Raw genomic sequence first — 19920 nt, 5'->3', positions numbered from 1 at the left:
ACTTGAAGGAGAAACTGAGTTTAATAATTTGGTACACGGTTTAGATTGAGCACATCTAAGCGAAATCTATACTTTGTCATGTCATTATAAACAGATAAATGTGTTCTAGACAAGTTTGACAATACTATCTATTAGCTGATTTGGGGATCTGGAAGCAGTTAATTGTTTTAAAAGAGTTAGTGTGTTTTCCCCCCCATCTCTAGTAACAAGAACCATGCGTCTGTAACCCGTTCCAACACGATTTCCTGACTTCACAGACGGACAAAAAATGTAGATTTTACCCACTGATAGAACATACAGTACCAGTCAAAAGTTTAGACACACCTACTCATTCAAGAGTTTTTCTTTATTTGTACTATTTTATACCTTGTAGAATAATAGTGAAGACATTCTCTCAACCAACTTCATGAGGTAGTCACCTGGAATGCATTTCAATTAACCTTGTTAAAAGTTAATTTGTTTGAGCCAATCGGTTGTGTTGCGACAAGGTAGGGATGGTATACAGAAGATAGCCCTATTTGGTGAAAGACCAAGTCCCTATTATGGGAAGAACAGCTCAAATAAGCAAAGAGAAACGACAGTCCATCATTACTTTAAGACATGAAGGTCAGTCAATCAGGAACAAAGTTTTCTTCAATTGCAGTCGCAAAAACCATCAAGTGCTATGATGAAACTGGCTCTCATGAGGACCGCCACAGGAAAGTAAGACCTAGAGTTACCTCTGCTGCAGAGGATAAGTTCATTAGAGTTACCAGCCTCAGAAATTGCAGCCCAAATAAATGCTTCACAGAGTTCAAGTAACAGACATATGTCAACATCAACTGTTCATAGGAGACTGCGTGAATCAGGCCTCCATGGTCAAATTCCTGCAAAGAAACCTCTACTAAAGGACACAAATAATAAGAAGAGACTTGCTTAGGCCAAGAAACACGAGCAATGGACATTAGACCGGTTGAAATCTGCCCTTTGATCTGATGAGTCCAAATTCTAGATTTTTGGTTCCAACCACCGTGTCTTTGTGAGACGCAGAGTAGGTAAACGGGTGATCTCTGCATGTGTGGTTCTCACCGTGAAGTATGGAGCATGCTGCTTTGCTGGTGACACTGTGTGATTTATTTAGAATTCAAGGCACACTTAACCAGCATGGCTATCACAGCATTCTACCACAGCCATCCCATCTGGTTTGTGCTTAGTTTGACTGTCATTTGTTTTTCAACAGGACAATGACCCAACACACCTCCAGGCTGTGTAACGGCTATTTGACCAAGGACAGGGATGGAGTGCTGCATCAGATGACCTGGCATCCACAATCACCTGACCTCAACCCAATTGAGATGGTTTGGGATTAGTTGTACTGCAGAGTGATGGAAAAGCAGCCAACAAGTGCTCAGAATATGTGGGAAAAGCATTCCAGGTGAAGCCGGTTGAAAGAATGCCAAGAGTGTGCAAAGCTGTCATAAAGGCAAAAGGTGGCTACTTTGAAGAATCTCAAATCTAAAATATATTTTGATTTGTTTAAAACTTTTTTGGTTACTACATGATTCCATATGTGCTATTTCATAGTTTTGATGTTATTCTAAAATGTAGAAGATAATAAAAATAAAGAAAGACCCTTGAATGAGTAGGTGTGTCCAAACTTTTGACTGGTACTGCAGGCATTCACCTAATTGACAGGAGTTTCATGATTCTTTATTTCTGGAAGGTGGATTAGGGCATCACTTTAACTTGAGACTGTTGCTGTTGCAGCTGTGGCACAACCTCAGGAACATCAGAAGGGATGCCTGCCTGCCTATGTAGAAATAGTCAATGAAGATTATAAAAGAACAGCATGGCTCCTCACATCTACTTCCCAGCTCAGACTATGTCCAACATGATACACTGGCTTGATGCCAACCTGACCATCTGCCAAGGGTGTCCGTACAGTCATGCCTACCGATCAAAACTAAAGGCCGTAAAGAGGGACGATAACGTTATGTTGTTATAAACTCAGCAAAAAAAGAGACGTCCTCTCACTGTCAACTGCGTTAATATTCAGAAAACTTAACATGTGTAAATATTCGTATGAGCATAACAAGATTCGACAACTGAGACATGAACTGAACAAGTTCCACAGACATGTGACTAACAGAAATTGAATAATGTGTCCTTGAACAAAGGGGTGGTCAAAATCAAAAGTAACAGTCAGTATCTGGTGTGGCCAGCAGCTTGCTTTAAGTACTGCAGTGCATCTCCTCCTCATGGACTGCACCAGATTTGCCCGTTTTTGCTGTGAGATGTTACCCCACTCTTCCACCAAGGCACCTGCAAGTTCCCAGACATGTCTCGGGGGAATGGCCCTAGCCCTCACCCTCCGATCCAACAGGTCCCAGACGTGCTCAATGGGATTGAGATCCGGGCTCTTCGCTGGCCATGGCAGAACACTGACATTCCTGTCTTGCAGGAAATCACGCACAGAACGAGCAGTATGGCTGGTGGCATTGTCATGCTTGAGGGTCAAGTCAGGATGAGCCTGCAGGAAGGTTACCACATGAGGGAGGAGAATGTCTTCCCTGTAACACACAGCATTGAGATTGCTTGCAATGACAACAAGCTCAGTCCGATGATGCTGTGACACACCGCCCCAGACCATGACGGACCTTCCACCTCCAAATCAATCCCGCTCCAGAGTACAGGCCTTGGTGTAACGCTCATTCCTTCGATGATAAACGTGCATCCGACCATCACCCCTGGTGAGACAAAACTGTGACTCGTCAGTGAAGACCACTTTTTGCCAGTCCTGTCTGGTCCAGCGAAGGTGGGTTTATGCCCATGTCTGGTGATGTCTGGTGAGGACCTGTCTTACAAAGGCCTACAAGCCCTCAGTCCAGCCTCTCTCAGCCTATTGCGGACAGTCTGAGCACTGATGGAGGGGTTGTGCGTTCCTGGTGTAACTCGGGCAGTTGCTGTTGACATCCTGTACCTGTCCCGCAGGTGTGATGTTTGGATGTACCGATCCTGTGCAGGTGTTGTTACACGTGGTCTGTCCTGTCTCCCTGTAGCGCTGTCTTAAGCGTCTCACAGTACGGACATTGCAATTTATTGCCCTGGCCACATCTGCTGTCCTCATGCCTCCTTGCAGCATGCCTAAGGCACGTTCACGCAGATGAGCAGGGACCCTGGGCATCTTTCTTTTGGTGTTTTTCCAGAGTCAGTAGAAAGGCCTCTTTAGTGTCATAAGTTTTCATAACTGTGACCTTAATTGCCTACCGTCTGTAAGCTGCTAGTGCACCTGTTCCACAGGTGCATGTTCAATAATTGTTTATGGTTCATTGAACAAGCATGGGAAACAGCGCTAAAACCCTTTACAATGAAGATCTGTGAAGTTATTTGGATTTTTACAAATTATCTTTGAAAGACAGGGTCCTGAAAAAAGGACGTTCTTTTCTTGCTGAGTTTAATAGAATTCCTCACCTTACTTTCAGGAATGTCTTACATTTTAAGACCAATATATCCATTCATGCTTCCGTTAGTTAAGGCAAGTGAAGATGTTCTACTAGGCAAATGTTCTTAGAACTCACTTCTTTGGGTGCGCCATTTCCTAAAATGGCTGCCAAACTGACAAGTATTTGGGGCCTAACTTAGCTTTGGTACAGCCAGGCTTTCAAAAGTATGTGCATTTCGCCACACTCGCATTAACATCTGCTAACCATGTGTATGTGACCAATAACATTTGATTTGATTTGGGACTTGTTTCCATTCAGCCACAAGAGCATTAGGCCTGGCTCGCAGTCGGCACTCCAATTCATCCCAAAGGTGTTCGATGGAGTTGAGGTCATGGTTCTGTGAGGGCCAGTCAAGTTCTTCCACACCGATCCTCGACAAAGCATTTCTCTATAGACCTCACTTTGTGCACGGGGGCATTCTCAAGCTGAAACAGGAAAGAGCCTTCCCCAAACTGTTGCCACAAAGTTGGAAGCACAGAATTGTCTAGAATGTCATTGTATGTTGTAGCGTTAAGATTTTGCTTCACTGGAACTCAGGGGCGTAGCCTGAACCATGAAAAACAGCCTGATACCTTTATTCCTCCTCCACCAAACTTTACAGTTGGCACTATGCATTGTGGCAGGTAGTGTTCTCCTGGCATCCGCCAAACCCAGATCTGTCCGATTTTTATGCACTGCACTTTTCAGCACTCGTCGGTTCTGTGAGCTTGTGTGGCTGAGCCGTTGTTGCTCCTAGGTGTTTCCACTTCACAATAACAGCACTTACAGTTGACCGGGGCAGCTCTAGCAGGGCAGAAATTTGACAAACTGACTTGTTGGAAAGGAATCCTATGACGGTGCCACGTTTGAAAGTCACTGAGCTCTTCAGCAAGGCCATTCTACTGACAATGTTTGTCTATGGAGATTACATGGCTGTGTGCTTGATTTTATACACTTGTCAGCAATGGGTGACATTCTCCCGGGTGGCGCAGTGGTCTAGGGCACTGCATCGCAGTGCTAGCTGCGCCACCAGAGTCTCTGGGTTCACGCCCAGGCTGGGCTGGGTTCGCGCCCACGCTCTGTCGCAGCCGGCCGCAACCGGGAGATCCGTGGGGCGACGCACAATTGGCATAGCGTCGTCCGGGTTAGGGAGGGTTTGGCCGGTAGGGAGGGTTTGGCCGGTAGGGATATCCTTGTCTCAGTATGTAAAAAATGTAATAAAATGTATGCACTCTACTGTAAGTCGCTCTGGATAAGAGCGTCTGCTAAATGACTAAAATGTAAAATGTAAATGGGTGTGGCTGAAATAGCCGAATCCACTAATTTCAAGGGTTGTCCACATAGTTTTGTATACATAGTGTACTTTGCAAGCATTCATCTGACAGTGTGTATGTGTGTATGTGTGTATGTGTGTGTGTGTGTGTGTGTGTGTGTGTGTGTGCGTGTGTCAGATAGGCACAGAAAATGCTCCGTCTCATCCCATCAGAGTAAGGGAGATGCGTTTCCTGAACAAGCGGCATTTCTCAGAAAATTCTTCTCAGGCTCCTTCTCTAAAGCTGACTGCAAACTCAGCCAACCAACAGCACAAGCTCAAGTACAGTAAGCATATTACAACCCATAGCTACTGATCTGTCTCATATAGCAGTACTTCTCTCACAGTATGCCGTGATGGAGGAAAAGTTTATGAACAAAGCGGTCCACATTAAAAACAAAGAGGTGTTGCGTCTACAGTGGCATATCTGTAGCCTCGGTACTAGTCTCTTTACATAATACACTCCCTGTACTCCATCCACTGAGGTGAGTCCATGTCATGTGCCAAAGAGACAGGCCTTTCTGCTATCTTCAAATATGAACATTCTATCAAACAGGCTCGAGGAGAACAGAGGGTTTGATCCTGATTCGATCACCCTCACAGCTATCCTCCAATCACAACGATTATGCAAATATTGGCACTCTATCTGTTTTTTTCTCCACAGAACATGTTGGTATCTGGTTGCTAAGCAATTATTTTTTGTTTGTCCAGAACAAACAGTCTGTCAAAAGTTGTCAAAAGTTGCTAGCTCACATCTAAATTCTAAAACTAAACATACTGCAATTCCAACCACAAGACATCTTAGTTTTAAGCCTCAAAATACAACAACTTGCCTAGCTAACAGCTAAATGTTTGTTTTTGACTTTGTTATAAATTCTAATTCTAGAATCTCCTTGCCCCCCAGCAGCCAAATCGAACGCTCTGCACCTTATTGTGACTTTTTATTGGTAACGACCTATAAAAAGTCACAATACGTTCGATTTGGCTGCACTTGAAGAGCATAGTCAGAACCACACATTTCTGATTATTCTATGCAAAACAATTGCGGACATTTAGCTCTATCATCATAGTTATACAGCAAGTAACTGCATGCTTTTCATGATCAGTAAATACCAGCGTAACAATATTTAAGAAATAAGGCACAGGGGGCGGGGGTGTGGTATATGGCCAATATACCACAGCTAGGGGCTGTTCTTTGTCACAACGCAAAGAACGACGCAACCCCCAAGGTGCCTTATTGCTATTATGAACTGGTCACCAACATAATTAGAGCATTAAAAATACATGCTTTTTCATACCCGTGGTATACGGTCTGATATAACACGGCTGTCAGCCAATCAGCATTCAGGACTCGAACCACCCAGTTTATAACTCTCATTATACCATGGCATTGTTGAATATTTGTTTCTGATTGTCTTAAAGGCATTTTAGAGTGTGCATTCTTTCCCTATAATGCACAGAATATCAGCACGGTTTAATTCAACGGCTGTAGCTAGTTCACTCTTACATGTTCTATGTTGGAGCTGATTTTTTTGGCATTGTTGAATTCGATTTTCATAATGGCAAACTAGGACTGATGGTTTGGTTAGCTAAACTAGCAAGTCGGTTTGTTTGGTTACCATGGCAACTACTGTATCTATCTAGTAAACTCGCTAGCTACTTCAGTGGATGTTGAACAAATGAACACATTTCTAGCTGCAAATGTGTTCAATTACAACCTATAAAACGTCACAATACGGTGCAGAGCATTCAATTTGGCTGCTGGGGGGCAAGAAGACCCCAAGCTCCGCTAAAAACCATTGACAACTACGTGCCGTTTTCAACGGGGTTGTTAAATAAATGTTAACTATTTGGTTTTAATATCATCACCTCTTGAAGAGCATAGTCAAAACTAAACATTTCTGATCATTCCACTTTTAGCTCTATCATCAGAGTTATACAGCAAGTAACCACATGCTTTCCATGATCAGTAAACATCAATTGATGATGCAATTTCAGAAACGTGACGGTAGCCTATCCATTTGGCATGTAGCTAGCTAGTTAGCTAGCAAACATGTATTATTTGCTTGCTTCGTTAGAGATTAGGCTTTTGGAAAGAGCTTGACATCGGTAAATCCTCATCCTGGTAAAATTGTCAGTCGGACTACTGTCATCACCACTATAGATGACATGCAAATATAGCCATCTAGTTTATCCCGCAAAAGTTAGCTTGTTAACTAGCCATATTGATGTGATCTGTTGTTAGCTAGCTAGCCAATTTGACGTGATCCATCAATCATGTCTGTCAGCAGCAATCGTGATTAAACACGTAAAAACTGTTGAAAAAGGGATGTTAGGTAACTTCGCTAGGTAGGCCTACACTGAATGGAGAAAAAGGTACATTCGGTCTACTTACCACTATGCTATATGTTTAGCCAACTGTACAATGTTTCTACCGGTACAGTAGCTTACAAAGTAAACATAATTAGCTAACAGTACATTGGCAAATGCACCCTTCTGCTGCTTGACAGGCAGAGCCCACAAAGGATAGAAAATAACCTAAACCACTCCTATTTGTCAGGTATAGTTCACTTTTATTTTATATAACTCAAATATCCAGTTAATGGTGGCCAATATTGAGATATCTTGAGGCTACCCTCACATATCAATTGATGTTATCTGATCACGAAAAGCATGCAGTCACACGCTGTATAACTCTGATAGAGCTAAATGTGCGCAATTGTTTTGCATGGAATAATCAGAAATGTGTAGTTCTGTCTATGCTCTTCGAGAGGGGATGATATTACAACCAAATAGTTTAAATCTATTTAACAATCCCTTAAACGGCACGCAGTTGTCAATGGTTTTAGCGGAGCTGGGAGTCTCCTTGCCCCACAGCAGGCAAATCGAACACTCTGCACCGTATTGTGACGTTTTATTGATTAAGACTTATTGAACTTTGAGATTGACAAAAGGCCAGTCTCTTTGGCAATGACAAGGAGTGGCATGTTAGCTAAAGAGAATGGTACTCAGACTAGCATATCTGTGGACACTAAATATAGTATATATATCTCACTGGTCACCCCCAAAGCCAATTCTTCCTTTGGCCGCCTCTCCTTCCAGTTCTCTGCTGCCAATAACTGGAACGAACTGCAAAAATCTCTGAAGCTGGAGACTCTTACCTCCCTCACTAGCTTTAAGCACCAGCTGTCAGAGCAGCTCACAGATCACTGCACCTGTACATAGCTCATCTGTAAATAGCCCATCCAATCTACCTCATCCCCATACTGTATTTATTTATTTATCTTGCTCCTTTGCATCCCAGTATCTCAACTTGCACATTCATCTTCTGTACATCCTACCATTCCAGTGTTTAATTGCTATATTGTAATTACTTCGCCACCATGGCCTATTTACTGCCTTACCTCTCTTATCCTTCCTCATTTGCACATGCTGTATATAGATTTTTCTACTGTATTATTGATTGTATGTCTGTTCATTGCATGTGTAACTATGTGTTTTTGTATGTGTTGAACTGCTTTGCTTTATCTTAGCCAGGTCGCAGTTGCAAATGGGAACTTGTTCTCAACTAGCCTACCTGGTTAAATAAAGGTGAAATAAAAAATAAAAATACCTTGCTTGCATCATCCAACCAACACAGATCAAATGCTAGCTACAAGTGAAATTAAAATGAGAACAACATTCATTCATATACAGCAGCTAGCCAATTACAGTTATTGCCTAGCTAGCTACAACTGTTATTGTAACTAAAGAGGGTTTTGTCCATTAGTGCTGTGTGTTGTCATACCTGTGTGGGCACCAGGACTAGCGGGTATGCCAGCTTGTGATGGCGGTACATCCAGAACGAGAAGAGGATGATGGCAGTGATGCCTATGATGGGCACCAGTGAGTACATCAGAGTGGTGAAGACAGGAGGCTTCTGGGTAACCAGGTTCGACGTTGCTATGGAGGGAAAGAGAGAAAAGAGAGGGAGAGAGAAAGAGAGAGAGAATTAAATCAATCAATCTAGATTATACCAGAACAAAAGGATTATTATAGGATGTACTTGTAAAAATGACGCCACAATAACTTTGCCAAGAATGTGAAAAATAATGAGTTATGTGTTGCAGTCTCTGTGTTCATAATATAGAGATGATATGGGCTCAACTTTAGCTGGCTGATGTCATTTTTATCGAATGCATTTCTAGCTATCTAACTAAAGCACGTTTGGTTCGCCGGCTCCCATCCAGGCACAGGCCCATTACAGAGCTTCATGAGAGAGAGAGATAAGACTGGATCGCGCCTCGTCGCCAAAGCAGCAGCCCCACCACATAATCACAATATCCACTCGTGTCACCTCTGAGGTGGATTTCCCTTCCTTCGCCTGCCAGCGTGACATCCAGTGTGTGTGTGTGTGTGTGTGTGAGAGAGAGACCGCGTGCCATTGCTTCTCTATGTGGGTGACCTCAGCTGAACTGGCATTAGGTAGCAAAAGAGGGGCACTGTTCATGATGCTGCCTGCCACAACCCCCCATGCAGTGCCCCTCCTCCTACCCTCTACCCGTCGCTCTCCTCCCCCAGCTCCCTGCCCAGTGCTCTATTTTAGCTGCAAGTGGGATAAGAACCCGGATTAGCCTCTTTGAAATGAAAAACATAGCAGTCCCAAACCCCCATCCTCTCCACCCTGCCTCTTTTGCCTGCATCCTCCCAGCACCCCCTGGCAGGATCACCACACGCCACACAGGCATGGAATCGCTCTGGTCAGCAGGCGACACTCTCTCCCGCTCTTTATCCACTCCTAGGGCCCTATAAAATCTGCGTTACGGAGAACACGGCCGGAATCACGGAATCCAGACATTAAAACGGAATTCAACAATACTTCAAAATGTATTGAATTAAATGTATGGAACTAAATGTACTGAAGACATGAACAAAATGCATCAGTGATTTATTTGTATTTTCCTGTAACGGCACAGTTGTGTGTGTATGTGTACGGTTTCCCAAAAACCTAACTACAAAGTAGCCTATGCCTACCTGGCAGAATGATATGATTATTTTCATCAATCCAGTGGCCATTTGTTTAGCAAACTCTGCAATCACATGAGTGCTACAGATCATTGCTATCCAAACAACGGTCTCTGGCTGGTGCAGTTGAATCAAAGGGTAACTGCACCCAAAAATCTAAATGTATTACATTTTTCCTGAACCTGAAAAGTGGTCTCCGGATGTGGTTTAAGCATTGTTGTTGACTTAGAAAAACAACTAAATTGGACATTCTATTTAAACAGTGTGGCTTTAAGAGCAAAAAAATAGAAAGAAATGGAAAACTGGAAAAACTAAACAGAGAAAAAGGAATTTATTGAACTTCTGCATGGTCGCTCTCCAAAATAGGCCCTATTGCAAGGTAAAAAAAAAAAAAAAGCAGCTGTGACTGTGTGTGTCTATGTGACTGTGTATGCTGCCTCTGTCGCTCGATTCCATAGTCAGGCTCCGACCTAGCTTTTTGTTCCAAATATCCAGGGCATTCCACATCTAGTTAGTCGCTGCTGCAAATACATGTCCACGTTCAGTTGCATAAGCGTAGGGAATAAGGCCCTTCCCCCACACCAACCCAATGCTTCAATACATCCTATTTTGTAACCTTTATCTGACTCCAATGCAAGAACACACTGATTTTCCCCATGAATTAACAGGACTATTCTGAAAAGGGCATTTCTGTTCATTGTTAAGCAACAATAGGGCAACTGGAAAAGGAGTTTCCCAACCACAACATCAAGGCATTTTTGAACACTGATTAGATGTTTCTTTTCATTATACTTTACTGAGGAGGTATAAAAATAAAAATAAACGGATAGTTTTTTTTCTTTTACAACAATTACGAGAAGAATTTAGCTAGGACCAAGAAATTCCAGAACCAAGGTACATTAAGGAAGCTGATGTCAGTGTGCCCCTGCCCAGCTAGCTAAACCTTCTCTGACTGAGTCACTGCATTCCTCCTCCTGCTAAGAGGATGTTTAGCAGTGAGGCCCGTTAGCTCAACAGGGATAATGAGGACAGACCAGCCCCTTTAATCTGAAAAACACAGCAATCCCTGAGGAACGACACACAAGCAGCCACACAGGACACGGTCCGACACGCAATGGCACACACTTCCTGGACCTGGGCAAGCTACATAAAACCTCAGCAGAACGTCAGCATTACGTAATGTGAGAAAACTAACGGATTGGGTTATTTATTTTGTCTCGTGTCGTTAATAGGAGACAAAAAGTCACATTTCGGATTTGAGCATAACAGATTTTTCAGTTCATATGGTGTTACAGACAGACACGCAAACACATGCACACGTGTTCGCACACAGACAAACCCAGAACTTACTCTGAACAGCTTGTGTGTTGTCGGGAGTGTAGACAAACTTCTCGTTACACATGTTTCCTTCACAGCAGCAGAAGAACACGTCAGGGCTTTCTTTCTTCTCCACACATTCAGTACTGAAAAACAAGTGCGAGACGATGCTGTCAGTGTCACAATCATGTTGGAAAGACCACACTTTTGTAATTTATTTGGTTTCTTTGTGTTACAATTGTATACAAACAAAAAAGCTTTTCTTTCAGAATTTGAGAACTATCCTTGAGTTTCAGACCGGAGCGATGCAGGTATAGGATGTAAAAAAAAACTCAAGTTCAAGTGCTTGGCCCTTATGATGCTGTAGTTCATGTTGTTGTAGGTACAGTATGTTACTTCCTGTAAACAAGTTTATTCTTTTGTGTGTTTCACCAAGTTGGGTGGGAAGGAAAGAAATTAAGAATTCTACATTTAACTTACAAACTTACATTCCATGGCAGTTAAACCACATCAAAGCAACACTCCGTTCTCTGAACAGCCCCGAATAGATAAACAAGCTTATTAGCCCAAGCAGAAACCCAACAAGCAGTTTTCACTCCAAGAACAAGAAGAGAAAAGAAAAGCAGCCAGACCGTTTGGCTGTTGTTTACATGTTACATGTAGAGCACGCGCCTGCCGGTAAGCTGCCGCACGACACGGTCAGAGTTAGCTGCCACACGGTGCGGTCAGAGCTACCTGTTGCTCTACATTTAGTAATAACATGGAAGCACGCCACACTTGAAAAATACATGGATCCGGTTGCTGCAGGTAGGAGCGGTTGCTGCAGTTGGGAGGTAAAGGGGTTCAACGGCATGTTAAGACAAGAGTACCAGGTAACTAAGCCTTTCTGGGCCTGGGCTCTGGTTCAACGGCATGTTACGGAAAGAGCCGCCAGGTAACTCAGCCTTTCTGTGACTGGGCTCTCGCACGCTATAAAATTAAATGTTTCTGGTAATGCTAGGCAAGCTGACATGTTGGATGGATAGCTGAGAAGATATCACAATACGGTGGAATGGATTTGTGTATATTGTTGTGAATTGTTAGATACTACAGCACTGTTGGAGCTAGCAACACAAGCATTTCTCTACACCTGCAATAACATTTGCTAAATGTGTGTATGTGACAAATAAAATGTGATTTGATTTGGATGGAGAGCAAAGCTTAAAAGAAACAGCATGTTAACTGAAGAAAGGCTCAAAACACTTAAACATCAGCTGATATATGGACATAAGACCCTTAGTGGGGAAAAATAAAAGATATCTCTATCTCGGTCTGTTCTGGCTCAGAGGGCAATATGCAAACATCTAGGCCTAGCTTGTTTCAAAAAAACATTGCAGGTCTTAAATCACTTGAGACGAAGCTCAATTGCTTATCACAGTAGTGTAGCTGTTAGAACAAGTTGAGACGGCTGATGCTGACATTTTAAAACAGTTGGCAAGGAACCAGAGCGGTGTTTGAATAACCATAATAACATACTACTGTATACTACATACTTAATGAGTATATACTACATACTATTAGTTAATTTTAGTATACTGTAAACAAACGGTATCCTTTCAGTTGAGAGTACTAGCGGCGTCGCCTGTCTACCGGAAGTGGATGCTGTTGTTATGCAACCTCTTGCTAGCTTGTTAGCATAACAAATTACTAGCTAGACATTTTACGACTTCAGTGTGTTCGTAAATTCAATCTGGAGTGCACTCTGGGAGTTCGTAAATTCAGTCAGATTGTCCATTCGTAATTTAAGAGCGTATTGCTTTCGGAACGCACGTCAATGGACGCTCTGGCCGTGGAGTATGGTTGATCAGAGCATGCTGACCTCACAACGGCAGTCAAGCACCCAAGCTAACGTTGGCAAGCTTGCTAGCTACTTCCAGACACAAATGGGAGAACACCCCACTCTGACCATTTTACTTGCCCTAGCAGAGCTGGTTAGGCTGTTTTCATGTTATCCAGAACGTTGGTGACTGTAACTGCGCTGCTGGCAACAATTTAATTATGCTTTTTTGCCGACGTTTACTGACATTGGCCATATTCAACAGGTGTTGAGCGTTCGTAAATTCATCAGTTATTCTGCACTCTGGCACACTCAGACGAGAGTACTCAGAAATCGGAGTAGATAGCCAGAGCGAATTAACAATGACCATTGAGAACGCTCAATGACTATACCACTTAGCTAAGCTAAGAATGACATATAGTTAATATACTGGCAAGTTCGACGTATTAGTAGGCAACTAACATTAGGTAGCTAGCTAACATACCGGTTCATACTGCTGTAATGATATGCTGCGGTTTGTAAGGATAGCGTAGCTAACAAATTGTCAGCCAACATAACTTATTTGAAAAGTCATTACTTTATTATATCGCTCAACATTTTCTTAACATTTGTCATAATTAGATGAAGCAATGAAATTGTATCCGCGCTCGTCAGACTTCGGGCTGCATATTCTCAGCCATTTTTTTTTTTTTTTTACATCTGAAAACGTTGTGAAGCCACGGCCATTTTCTGAAGAATTGTATTATGAGCCCTAAAAGCAAGGAAATAGTGTCCACTGCATGTATACTTTGTATTTTGGCGAATTTAGTACGACATCCGGGAACTTTTGACATACTAACTCTATCCATACTATGACTCAATTTACATCACAAATAGTACAGTTAGTATGAGTATTGGAACACAGCTCAGGTTCATGATGATTTTTCTTACTCCCCATTCGACACCTTTAACATCATATTCATGGAACGACCAAGTCCTCATATAGAATGGAGATCCTATACAGGCCTATAAGAATAGTTTTCACTGATAACATTTGTGACCCATTGCAACACACCAATGACATACTTAATAATTTCACCGTGTCATTGGTGTGTTGCAATGGGTCACAAATGTTATAAAACCCACCACAGAGCCCTGATGCAATAGGCCCTACCTGTCATAGCAGTTGTGATCATCCAGCCAACAGCCCTGCTTTACGATCTCTACGATTCCCGACACGTTCCTCCAGGTGGCGAAACAGTGTCTCCGCTTGTCCTTCTCCCCGGCACACGTCTCGATGCCACTGCGGTTCCCTCGGTTCTCCTGGATGGCAACAGGGTTGGGGTTGTAGTTATAGTGGACACACTCCTGCGTTTCCGTCCGACCCAGGATTGCCCCTGAGAAATAGAGATATCGAGACACTAGATCAGATTTTTAAGGTGAATATTGAACAGAAGTCTTGTTTTACGGTAAATGGGTTGATGTAATAAATCATTTGGGAGAATCGATTTAATGACGTTCAAAACAAGATCGAAGGAAGCACATAAAAAAATATGCCTACTGCGTCCTGCACATCAACAGAGTACATGTTGGGCCAGCCCTGTCTACAGTGTGGCATCATACAGTATGTTCTATTTGTTTCATGTTCTTTTAATCTACTACTTATCTATTGCTCTCATGAAGCAATGCACGCATGATGTCCCTCTGCCCAGTGCAGGAGCATTCCAGGACAGATAACACAGTCATCGCCCCCCTACAGTGTGAAGCATTACCACATCCCTGTAATTAACCAGTGGTGACGAGTGTGTCCCTCTAGAGACCGACATTCTTCAAATGCTGTGTGGGAAATCTCTGGCTCTGGCAGGCCTTAATATGACTTGTTAGTGATTATGTTTGATAGGTCCAGGAGGGTAATGGGGCAGAACAATCATTTAGCCCACTGGCCGAGGCCTGACAGTATGCTCGGAGCTGTACAACCCACGCTACACGAGTCAATCAAACAATTGCCAATAATGTACTGTCACGCATATGGTCGACCATAGAATAGGTAGGCTGTGGAACAGGTAGGCTGTGGAACAGGTAGGCTGTGGAACAGGTAGGCTGTGGAACAGGTAGGCTGTGGAACAGGTAGGCTGTGGAACAGGTAGGCTGTAGAACAGGTAGGCTGTGGAACAGGTAGGCTGTAGAACAGGTAGGCTGTGGAACAGCTAGGCTGTAGAACAGTTAGGCTGTTGAACAGCTAGGCTGTTGAACAGCTAGGCTGTTGAACAGCTAGGCTGTGGAACAGGTAGGCTGTGGAACAGGTAGGCTGTAGAACAGGTAGGCTGTAGAACAGGTAGGCTGTGAAACAGGTAGGCTGTGGAACAGGTAGGCTGTAGAACAGGTAGGCTGTGAAACAGGTAGGCTGTGGAACAGGTAGGCTGTGGAACAGGTAGGCTGTAGAACAGGTAGCCTGTAGAACAGGTAGCCTGTAGAACAGGTAGCCTGTAGAACAGGTAGGCTGTAGAACAGCTAGGCTGTAGAACAGGTAGGCTGTAGAACAGGTAGGCTGTGGAACAGGTAGGCTGTGGAACAGGTAGGCTGTAGAACAGGTAGCCTGTAGAACAGGTAGCCTGTAGAACAGGTAGGCTGTAGAACAGCTAGGCTGTAGAACAGCTAGGCTGTAGAACAGGTAGCCTGTGGAACAGGTAGGCTGTTGAACAGCTAGGCTGTAGAACAGGTAGGCTGTAGAACAGGTAAGCTGTGGAACAGGTAGGCTGTGGAACAGGTAGGCTGTGGAACAGGTAGCCTGTAAAACAGGTAGTGTGTGAGTTTTAACAAATTTACGAGATTTAATAACTTAATGGAAATCAGTCAAATCGATATAACTAATTGATAAGTCTACGGTAGACGTACCAATTCGTTTTTGTGATTTTACTGATATCAATTTGTTTATTAATTATTATGTGATTAAAACTCGTAAAATCTGATAGTCTACCATTACTTGTTACTTTTGTAAACTTTCATTATCCCTCTTCATGAGGGAGAGAAACTTAAAAATGTCTTAAAGTAAAGAATTACAGGGCAATATTTCTTAAAATTACAGAAGGTAAACAGTGTTTTGTATCTGTTTATAAATCAAAGCCTTTACCTATGCCTAACTTTTCAGATGGAAAATGGTTGAAAAATGAATCTATGCCTTAATTATCCCAAAAATATACACTCTTAGCTTTCATTTGACACCCAATTTGATATGCTCCTACGAATTTCCCTTGTGTGTGCTCATGGGTCCTTTAAAGGGGAATGAGCTAGATCCTCTCAGACACCAAAAAGGCCAAACAAAAATTATGCATTTAATCCTTGACACTTAAATCTTATCTAAATAACTGGGGGAAAGGATATTGAATTTAAAGTACAAAACAGCCTGAGGGTACCATATTGTTTATGAAACAACATGAGCTGGTTTTGTGGTTATCCCTGACAAAACCTCAAGAAGTAGGCCTAACACTGACCGACAAAAACAAGGCTTATTCAGCTAAAGGATGTGGTGGGTGTGGTTTGACAACTTATTCTTGTTAAGACAAAGAACAGAGGCTCTGACACACCAATGAGCATGTAAAGACCTCTCTCTCTCTCTCTCTCTCGCTCGCTCCTCTCCTCTCTCTCTGAGTACCAAATAGAGGAGAACTAACAGTTTAGGCATAGAAAGCTTTCTATAAATAGACTTGTCGTCTTGATTTAGCTCAGAAGGTATAAAATGCTACTGTTTAGCCTACGTATCTAATCTAAGTCTATTCTTAACACATGTTGTCCTTGGGGTTAAAAATACAACATATCCTAAATTTAAAATAATTCCTCATTTAAAAGGTACAGAGATATTTTGAGAGAGACAGAAGGAGAGAGAGAATAAAAGAGAGAGAGAGGAGGTATTGAAAAGACAGGGAGAGAAAGTGAGCGGGAGAGAAATATGTGACTAATTTCAGGAAACTAGGCATATGTTGTGCCTCACTACTTCACAGGAGAGCCATTTGAACGTAACCTTTAAAAAAAATAATCTGAATGTGTTTTTTGACAGAAATGCCTTCTGGAACATGTGAACTTTCATGTGCTTTAATAACAAATAAAATTGTTAAAATTACAAGCCTAGTGGGTTTAGCCACAGAAAAAGGAGGCAACCTTCCCGCTAGCCATGATTGGCTGAGATAATGAGTGGGCTGGACATGCCTAGAGATGAGTTCGGATTGGTCTGCCATGTAGCTCGCTTCTGTCTATAATATGAGCTGGTCAATATGTGTAGGTAATCCTTTCTAATGCTGCTTTTTTAAAACGTTATCACGTAGTAGAAGTGCATAAGTGTTAATCTCCACTTTCTGGAGGACTGAGTTTTGAAATCAGTGGAATTAGAGTATGATAGCTAAGGAGATTCTGGTGTTTGATTGCAAATATGCACACAGAGTCAAAACGAGAACACACAGAATGCTGTTGTATAAAACACCTCTCTCCAGATTACATCTTCAAACTAAGGCCAACCATGGCATCCGTGACAGAGAGAGAGAGAAGCGACCATCCATGTACACGGGTAAGAGAGTCTAGCTAGCTAAATTTTCAGATATTACACGTTTCTAATTTTGTCAGAAAGTCATTTTCATTTCAAGTTAAAGTGTACTGTTAGCTAGCTAGCTAACGTTAGCTGGCTGGCTAGGTAGCTAACATTACGTATATGATATGTGTAGTAATATTATTCCTATCTCAGTCATTTGCATTGCTAGTTATAGCCTAATGTTAGCTACTGTAACATTGAACCTGGTTGGTTAGCTACCTGCAGATTCATGGAGTGTAGTAACGTTATGAGTTGGGATTATTGTTCATTATTTAGCTAGCTAGCTACATGTCTAAACAAAAGACTCCACTATGCAAGTAACTATTTCAATAGAATTGTCCTGATGTCACTGCAACAACTGTCGATAGACGTAGCGGGTAAATTCGCTCTGGCTATCTACTCCAATTTCAGAGCACTCTAGTCTGAGTGTGCCAGAGCACAGAATAACTGACACAGTTATGAACGCTCAACACACATTGAATATGGCCGGTGTCAGTAAACGTTGGCAAAAAAGCTTAACTAAATTGTTGCCAGCAGCACAGTTGCAGTCACCAATGCTCTGGATAACATAAAAACAGCCTAACCAGCTCTGCTAGGGCGAGTAAAATGGTCAGAGTGAGCTGTTCTCTCATTTGTGTCTGGAAGTAGCTAGCTAGCTAGCTAGCCAATGTTTGCAGTTAGCTTGGGTGCTTGACTGCTGCTGTTAGGTCAGAACGCTCGGATCAACCCTGCTTTTCGGCCAGAGTGTCCAGTGTGTGCTCTGAACGCTCCGTGAGCGAAACGCTCCGAATTTACGAACGGACAATCTGACAACGCTCAGAGTTTATGAACACCCAGAGCACACTCTGGCACTCCAGATTACATTTACAAACACACCCATAGTAGTCATGAAATCTTTGGTTGTTTAGTACATAGCCTCACATGTGAATCCTTAAAGAGATGGGTGGGGCTAAATCTTAAAAGGGTGTGAACGATGCTGAATGGGTGTAGACAAAGGAGAGCTCTCCAGTAGGTACCAAAACATTCAAGGGCCATTTTCTCAAAAGTGAGATTACAAGTTTATCAACTTTCAAAGCAGAATTACTTTCCCATTGTTCCTCAACTGTAGTGTATGATATACCATGTTCTAGCTCTGAGTCTCTACATTTATTCAATGTAAAAAACACAATCTAATTTTGCTACATAAGACCGAATCGAGCCGGTCGGTCACATATATCAACCATATCACAGGAAGCAGGGAGTAAGGACCTACAGTGGTGACGTTTGGCACAGGGAGTCAGTGGAGTGGTATCAAATACATCAAACACATGGTTTCCAGGTGTTTGATGCCATTCCATTTGCTCTGTTGCGGCCATTATTATGAGCTTTTCTATCCTCAGCAGCCTCCTGTGGTCAGGACCTACAGTGATGTTTGGCCCAGGGAGTCAGGACCTACAGTGATGTTTGTGCTGACAAACAATTGAGCGACAACACAGTGCCAGCTAAACATCAGGGCTCGACATTAACACTTGTCCTGTTGTCCAGGACAAGTAAAAAAAAAAAATTGTCGGACAAGAATATACTGTAGATTTAAGTTGTCCAAACGGAGAAGTAAAAAATTTTTTTTATCACACACAAATCACAACATCAAACAATTACTCCAGTCAGCATTGGATCAGAGGTCAACATTGGAATAATATTAAAATCTCATGTTTTTCTTTTAACCTTTAACTAGGCAAGTCAGTTAAGAACAAATTCTTATTTACAATGACGGCCTAGGAACTGCCTTGTTCAGGGGCAGAACAACAGATTTTTACCTTGTCAACTCAGGGATTTGATCTAACAACCTTTCAGTTACTGGCCCAACGCTCTAACCACTAGGCTATCTGCCGCCTTGTCCAAACCGATGCTGACATGAAGGAGGCGCCAGAACATGTAGCCAAACTTTGAGACTTTTAATTATTTAAATATAGGCTAATGAAGGATAATTAACATAAAAGCTTGATTCTGTCGACATACTCGAGGCACGTTTCGTTCAGATCAAGACCGGAGAGTAAAGGACTGTGCCTGATGCACACTGCACATCAACCACTTTGAATCTGAGCGGAGGCGGTCAGTATTTTTTGTTTTTACTATTTACGCATAAATGTTATTGTTTAAAACCATCTTACCTTTAAAGTAGCGGGAATTATTTTTTAAACATAATATGCAATTTTTTCATGTTCTATTGGTTTTCAAATAAACTTTATTTTATTGTACAGCAGCCAAAGGCAATGGGACATCTTAAGACAGTTATTCCCTAAAATGTCTTCATATGAATAAATAGGCCTAAACCTATGATGACAATAACAACCTCATAGAGATCAGTGCTGCTATGGGAAAGAAGATAGCATCTGACTGTATGCATTCAAAAATAGCCAACAAGAGGAAGTGTAGAAAAAATACCCAATTATCATACTTGAGTAAAAGTAAA

General features: G+C 42.3%; 1 protein-coding gene across 2 annotated transcripts in view; it reads right to left on the bottom strand.

Annotated features, from left to right (window-relative positions):
* Nucleotides 1-19920, bottom strand: part of LOC139539015 (activin receptor type-2A-like) — a 56665-nt gene that overhangs the window by 21410 nt on the left and 15335 nt on the right. For both annotated transcript variants that reach the window (XM_071341685.1, XM_071341686.1), the window contains 3 exons: nt 14064-14286; nt 11128-11240; nt 8561-8715 (listed from right to left, as the gene is read on the bottom strand). In XM_071341685.1, the coding sequence (XP_071197786.1) occupies nt 8561-8715; nt 11128-11240; nt 14064-14286 (491 nt within the window). The remainder of the gene's footprint in view (nt 1-8560; nt 8716-11127; nt 11241-14063; nt 14287-19920) is intronic.

This window comes from Salvelinus alpinus, chromosome 14 (assembly GCF_045679555.1).
Source record: "Salvelinus alpinus chromosome 14, SLU_Salpinus.1, whole genome shotgun sequence".
In the NCBI taxonomy this organism is placed as follows: domain Eukaryota; kingdom Metazoa; phylum Chordata; class Actinopteri; order Salmoniformes; family Salmonidae; genus Salvelinus; species Salvelinus alpinus.
Note: the sequence above shows the minus strand (reverse complement) of the source record. Positions and strands in the feature narration are given on the sequence as shown.